This window comes from Austrofundulus limnaeus, unplaced genomic scaffold (genome assembly GCF_001266775.1).
Source record: "Austrofundulus limnaeus strain Quisiro unplaced genomic scaffold, Austrofundulus_limnaeus-1.0 Scaffold8, whole genome shotgun sequence".
NCBI classification, from domain to species: Eukaryota; Metazoa; Chordata; class Actinopteri; order Cyprinodontiformes; family Rivulidae; genus Austrofundulus; species Austrofundulus limnaeus.
Genome location: NW_013952410.1, coordinates 3,881,368 through 3,888,365, shown reverse-complemented (window position 1 = coordinate 3,888,365; position 6,998 = coordinate 3,881,368). Strand labels below are relative to the sequence as shown.

The 6,998-nt window shown below is 38.8% G+C and overlaps 2 protein-coding genes across 2 annotated transcripts in view; both read right to left on the bottom strand.

The window, feature by feature from the left end:
• Positions 1 to 4,433, bottom strand: part of tmprss9 (transmembrane serine protease 9) — a gene marked incomplete at its 3' end in the record, with an annotated part of 17,144 nt that extends 12,711 nt beyond the window's left edge. Inside the window, 6 exon segments of the mRNA XM_014000536.1 lie at positions 825 to 869; positions 999 to 1,174; positions 1,257 to 1,324; positions 1,405 to 1,532; positions 1,618 to 1,824; positions 4,139 to 4,433. Coding sequence (XP_013855990.1) covers positions 825 to 869; positions 999 to 1,174; positions 1,257 to 1,324; positions 1,405 to 1,532; positions 1,618 to 1,765 — 565 coding nt within the window.
• A 708-nt stretch (positions 4,434 to 5,141) lies between these two features.
• lsm7 (LSM7 homolog, U6 small nuclear RNA and mRNA degradation associated) overlaps positions 5,142 to 6,998 on the bottom strand; it is a 6,406-nt gene continuing 4,549 nt past the window's right edge. The window contains exon 4 of the mRNA XM_014000580.1: positions 5,142 to 5,544. Coding sequence (XP_013856034.1) covers positions 5,402 to 5,544 — 143 coding nt within the window. The 3' untranslated portion in view covers positions 5,142 to 5,401. The remainder of the gene's footprint in view (positions 5,545 to 6,998) is intronic.

Below are 6,998 nucleotides of genomic sequence, written 5' to 3'. Positions count from 1 at the left end.
TTTTCACTATTTTATACGAATAGGGTGAAAAACAAATGTATGGGTAATTAAAATAATTGTTTAAAAAACAAGTTTTTTCAGGCACGTAATAAAAAAGATGGTTTTCATTTGCAAAAGTTAACTATTCTTAACATTTATTAATGGAACCAAAATGGTCCATCCTGTGCAGATTGACAAAATGACGAGTTATTTCTTCACTAAAACTTCTGAACCTTTGCTCTAGTTTACTTTAACAGCACAACTCTCTGCACAGTTATTGTCCACAAGTGAATTTATTGTATTTAAAAAAAATTACCCTTATTCGTGATATTATTTTAAAAAAAGTTATGCATAATGCTGACAAACCAGGCTATTCCATTCTCACTATCTCTGAAACAATAGCAGCTGCTGTGATATTTACACTTCTGATAAAGTCTCCCAAGTGTTATCATTTACAAACTCTACTTTAAATAATCTTKGTATCAAAACAAAGCKGAGACACGCTCAGTTACATTCCAACATGTTTTTTCAAGCACAAACTTCAAGGAAACCCACTGGTGCTGAAGAAGTTAATAAATCATAGGAATTAAATGTATAAATGAAAAAAGAAGGTTTTCATAAAAATGAACCATGTTAGCCAAAAGAGGAGCACTATTACAAATCAAGGACACTACYCTGTATTCTTTAAATACAACCAAAGCTTTAGGTTGGTTTAAGACTTAATACTAATGTAACTAACAAAGGAGCGTGAGCGTAAAACATTAAATGTTTTCACTGTTATTTCACAGTTTTTACCACAAAATAATCCAATGCAACATATTTCTTACACACGAGAGCTGACTCACCTAGCATCTCATCTCCAATGACATAAAAGGACTTCCTGGTGGCTCCTGCAAAAAAAAGGAGCATAAAAACATAATTTTAGCGACGCAGTTAAAGCCACGAGACAACAAATGGTCCTTATTGTGTTCCCCACACTCGTCCAGTACCTCAGATGTTCGGCTCACGACGATACTAACCTAACATGATGATAGCACCGATCTGTCCAAACCCYGGCACATTTAGACGTTTTCCGTGCATCGCTGAGTTGAACCCGGTTCTCAGCAGGTCTTGGACAAAGTTTTCTGAATACTGCTGGAGTTTGGACACCTTGAAGACCAGTCTTAATGTTGCCATCACATCACCGTCATTATTACTGGGAAGATGAAGAAAAATAAACCCAAAACATTTTATGTTTAGATGCTTTTGATGGTGAACAGAGTGCAGTTTTCACTCACCTATACGAAACAATGTTGCAATCRTCAAAGTTATCTGATGCAGAGGAGGCCATGAAGATGTCTTTAATCTAGAAGAACAGGATAAGTGACAACTGAGCACCTTTTAAATGAAAATATGGATTTTCCCTTTGATTTAAATCCAACTCACCTTGGACTTTAAAGTTGCTGTAAGAAGTACGGAGAAGCCAGAGTTCTCATCCTGCAGAGCCGGGTCGTACTTCAGACCTTTAAGCTCYACCGTCTCCAAAAAATGTTGAGGCTCCGGCACCAGGTACGCTAACAGATCACACAAAAACAGAAGCTGGTTCACTTGGAGAAGATGCGAAACGATTAACTGATGCGTACCAGGGTGTTGACTCACCTACAGAGAGGCCTATAAAGATGCCGATGATGAGGAAGAGGAAGATGCAGGTGATGACGATAGCCTTATAGCAGTTGGGGCTGGGACGGGCAGAGGGCATCCCTGACGGCGACCACGAGCCTTCTCCTCCGTCCTTCTTGACGTCCATGTTGGAATCTCAGCGCCGACCTCACAGCTCACATTCAACTGGCCTCCAAATCCCAAAACCTGACCCACACATAGATCCAGGACTGGTTTAGATACAAATGGAATCAGAGAACTTTATGAAAGATGCATAGCACTATATAAACTGGCACAAAAGGTAAGGAAAGTTGTGTTTAGTAAATTATTTCTTCATTTTAACAATGCTTCTTGGTAATAAATTTTATATTGTTGGAAAGTCTGATAATTTCCCTTTTAAATGGCGCCACATTTGTAAGGAACATGCATCTACGGGATGAGCAGTAGAGCTGAGTGTGTGGGTTGCGCACATGAAAAACGAGCAAAGTCTTCTCTGCCAAACAGTTTATTTTGCTGTTATTATTGTGAGCTTCTGGTACCTCTAGGTGCAGCCAATCAGGTGTCCACAATACGACTGATTATCAAGAAACATTGTTACAAAAAAGAAATCGYCTTCGAAACACTAATCCCCTTACTTTGTGCACTAAATATATTTTGATTGCCTTTCTTTGGAAACTTTCATCTGTAACACTTCTCACAGCAGGAATGCTTTTATGTAACACTAATAATGTCCATGACGAGATGGAGCTGGCAGAACTGTGGCTGTTTGTAGAGCTGATGCCTCTCAGCAAGAAGGTTTCCAGATTAACTTTAATTCCTGACCTTTCAGTTGGCGTGTTCTCTCCGTGCATGTGTGGGTTTTCTCCAGGTRCTCTGGTTTCCTCCCACAGACCAAAAACATGACTTTTAGGTTAATTGGTAACTCTAAATTGTCCCTACAGGTGTGAGTGAGAGAGTGAATGATTGTCTCATTTGTCTCTATGTGTCCCTGATGGACTTGAGACCTGTCCAGGGTGTACCCCGCCCCTCGCACTGTGACTGCTGGATATGGCCTCCAGTGACCCTGAAAGGAAGAAGCAGGTAAAAGATAATGCATGGATGGTATGAAGCCTATGTCCAAGAACACTTAACACTTTAAAAGATTCACTAATACATTAACACTTGTCCTAAAGAATAAGACTTTGGTTTTCTTTGAACTGCAGGGTTCTGTACAGTAGCTACTGTCTCTGAGCTCTTCTGGACAGAGATCTCAGAGGATGTTGCTGGATTCTTAGTAAATATTCCTAAATGTTTTTTTTTTATCCTCCTGATGTTACAGTCGCTCAGATTGTTACATCTTTTCACCCGTGACCTGTTATTCTCCCCCACTCATGGTGGCATCTCCCACTTTGACTGCAGAATTCCCAGTTCATGCCCAGCASAGATGTTCCTGTTCATTMTCCTACTTGTTCATGGCATTCTAAYGTTACGCCTGCCTGCATTTTCCTGCTTTCATATGCTGGACTGCTACAAGCCTGGATCTTGGTTCTGTCACTTGATTGCTCCTGTGCTGCCATAATCAGTGTCTCCTTCAGTCCAGCCTTCCGCAGCCGCTGGTAGGATTTGTTGACCTCAGTAACTTCCTCGGTCGGCAGGGGCTTATTTTTTACATCCTGGTTCTTCTTGTTCCTCTTTGTCCACATTAAGATTTCTGCTGCCTGAAACATTCACTCATCAGTTCATCCTTAGGTTTCTCTTCCCGATGGRCTCCTGGATCTTTCATGTTTCAACCACATCACTTCCTTATTAAAAAAATGAAGGGATTTCACAAAATTTGAACAAAATAGCATTTAAAAAACCTAATTACACAAAGTGATAAGTAAACTGAGGTTTTTGAACAAAAGAATCCAAATCTAAACTTATTCAATTCTTTTAAATAAATATTTTATTCTTATTCAAGCTTTATCAGTAAAATATACAAACTGTGCTACTATAGCAATTACTTTCTCAGCATGTTTTTTTTAGAAAACGTGATTTGTTTTGTTTTTAATATGTTGAATGAATAAAGTTGAGAACTTCAATTTACTGTTGGTTTCAAGTAAAATTCTAAAGGTAAAAGTTTGCTGTGAAAGATTACAATAAACGGTGCACTATATTGTGGATTATACTGCACACTACACACAGTGTAAAATGTGCTTAAATACTGTGGATTGGATAAAACATACTGTTTTAATTTTTAACTCTTAAAAAAATAAATTATATCAACATTATGATGTATTCCGAAATAAATAAATAAAAAATTTAACAGTTATATTTTTATAGGTCGCGTGTGGTTAGAAAACAAAACATTTAAACCATGAAAAGCATGGGGAAAAAACAGGACATTAGCTCAGGAGCGCATAATGACGCGTTTGGATGTGCGTAAAAGGTGCGTAAAAAGGCACCAAATGTTCTCCTCRATCGCAAAACCACTTGAGGCTGTTCCTCCACGAGCTTCAACAATACAGGCTTTCTTCAGAGCCCCCAAAGCAGCCGCACTCACCTCTTTCTTCTCTCATTACTCTGAAAGTTGACACCGAAGAGAGCGCGCGCTTCCAGGCGCACATGAGAGCAGAAGGACGGCTGGAAAGCTGGGGCCAGCGGGGGCCAAGAGGTCCTCTATTTGTTGCACCTGAGCGCGGGGCGTGTCGTGTCCGTCCCGCAGGTAACTCATTCCTTCTGTTTACCCAAAGAGGTTTAGCCTCAGAAATCCCACGTCCAGCTCCCGTTCCATCCGCGCCTGATCCCTTTGGTTACACCCGGGCGTTTCTCCTGTCACCAGAAAGGCTCCATAGTTTCTGAAAAAAAAAAAACGTTCAATTTCCTCTAAACAAAATTGCTTTAATAAAATGAGGATTTAAAGAGTGGCATAAAAAGGCAGCATRCTGATCTGTGGAGCTCTGGGCTCCTTCTCAAAGACTGCTTGTGCTCCATTGACAGTCAGTGAGCAGCAGGGGAGGGGCCAAGGCTCCTGGAATTTGGCCTTTTTCTTCCACCTTTTACAACACACACCTGACAAAGCATCAGTCCTTTCACCAGGACAGCTTCTTTCTAACAACTCCAGCCACTTTCATAACTCACTGCTCCGTCTCCATGCTTGAAACCAGCTTTAAATTTATGAAACTTCTTCCYAGTGTTGGTCTAATTCCACAATCTGCAGACAATTCTTTCATAATCCAAAAGAACAAAGATAAACAAGCGAAGTTCCACAATCCTCCCCACACCCCGACTTAAAGGAGTTAGTGTCACAAATGTGTCTTTGTGAGTCTGCAGACAAGCCTGTGTGGCTTATTTTCAAACAGACACTCCCTTTATTCCTTTTAACGCTTCTTCTGTTGCTGCAGAGGGGAGAGAGTTCAGCAGGACGTCGACACTGAGTGGCTGCTCAAATGGGACGACAGATGCTCATCAGGAGCTTGCGGTCACTTTGCTTTTTTTTTCTTTTGACAACTTTAAACAGCACTCCGAGCTGCACCCAAACTAATAAAGAACAAATACAAGTGATACTCAGAACACAAATTTTCTATTTTATTTTCTTATAAAAAACAAAGAACAGTAAAAAGTTTACCTCTCATCGTAAAAGAAAATTGTTCTTCAAAGTTTGCACATGGCARAGAAATGAAACTGAAGTGCATTTGAGCATTATTTTGCTGATGATTAACTTAAAACTCTTAATTTTTGTTTGAAACATGTGTACTGTAATGGTTTAAACAAAAATAAAACTGACAAAAGAAAATCAAATGTGTGACATTTAGCAGCATGTAGGTTATCCGTCTTGCTGCTGGATGAACGGGTTTGGTATGGCCTCCATGCCGTCCTGAGGACAGATCAGGACTACGGAGGTCCCTCTGCAGACCACCAGCCCCAGCTGCCGCGTGTCTTCTGTCAGCTTCAGCTGGTCATCTGGATCTGCACGCAGAAAAGCCACAAAAATTCAGATTCTGAAAGTGGTTTCAGGAAGGCAAACAGCAGCTCCATTCAAAATTGTTTTTATTATAATGCAAACAGAAGAAGTTTGCCAAATCAGGATTTTACATTTTTGTGCACATGCTCACAACAGATAAATCTTAAAATAAGCAAACGCACAAAAGACAAAATATAAACACCTTTTGTGATTAAGTTCAAATGTTTACCCTGCAGGACTGATTATTAACAGAGATTCCTCAAGGTCCTGTCACACTATAAAAACTTAGTCCAACAATGAAGAAGTCTATGCTGAGGAGGGAATTAAAAGAAATCTATTCCATCTTAATCTATCTATTGAAGAAATTTGAAGTTATTATAGGTTAGTACTGATGTTAGAAGCACAACACTATATTCTTAGGTTTTCCTTTTTATAATGTTGACAGTGTTTAATCAATTATGTTTTGACTGATAATAGATTAGTTACATGTTCGAAATATCTGTGACAACACATAATTAAACGTTATGAGAACATTAGATGAGAATTTTGTCTGAATGCCTGTGATTCAGCTGTAGGTCAGTAGGGGGCGAACGCAGGCATTGAAGAACATGTATAAATTGATTAACTTCCTGGTTTTTCGCCAGTGTGGTTTCCTGTCAGATTCGGTGACAATAAACCTCACTCAGTTCCAGAATTCTGGTGTTGTATGGTTTGATTCCTTCTACAAATCATTTTATTTAACAACGAGGGTTTTAATATCGACTTCAGTTTATTGAATACGTATTTTTCTTACACTATTAAGAAGTCTCTTGGACAGATGCATGGTGTAATGCTTAGGAATAAATCGAATAACCTACATGAGTAAATTATTCATAAAATATTCATACATCAGCATAAGTTGTCTAAAACATTACAGTATGACTTCAGTTTAACAATAAACAACAAATAAAAAACTTCCTGCTGTGGAAACGTAGTTAAAATATACTCTGCTAGGAAAAACCAAACAGCTAAAAAAGTACTTTACCTGTCTTGTTTATTAAGTTAATTTATTTACCCTCTACCATCAATGTACTTACCTTTCCTTACACCCCTTCCTGTTTATTGTCACACCAGCCTCTGACAAGATTACAGTATATTCTCCACACTGTTGACCTACAGTGTGGACGTGTGGGACTGTTTGGATTAWTGTTCCTGGTTTTACAAATGTGCAGTAGTTGCAGAAMTTCAAGATGTTGGATAATAAAGATGTCTTAAAAATGTCTTGACTCTTGTTATTTACAGATATGAAAAGGTGAACATTAAAATTGCCAAAAAAAATCCCACACTGTTGTCATCACAAATGTAGTTTCAACAAGCAGCTTTAGATTTGAAAACATTTAGTTCAACGTTGGTCTTACAAACCCCAAAACCAGAAAAGTTGGCACGTTGTGTAAATCGTAAATAAAAACAGAATACAATG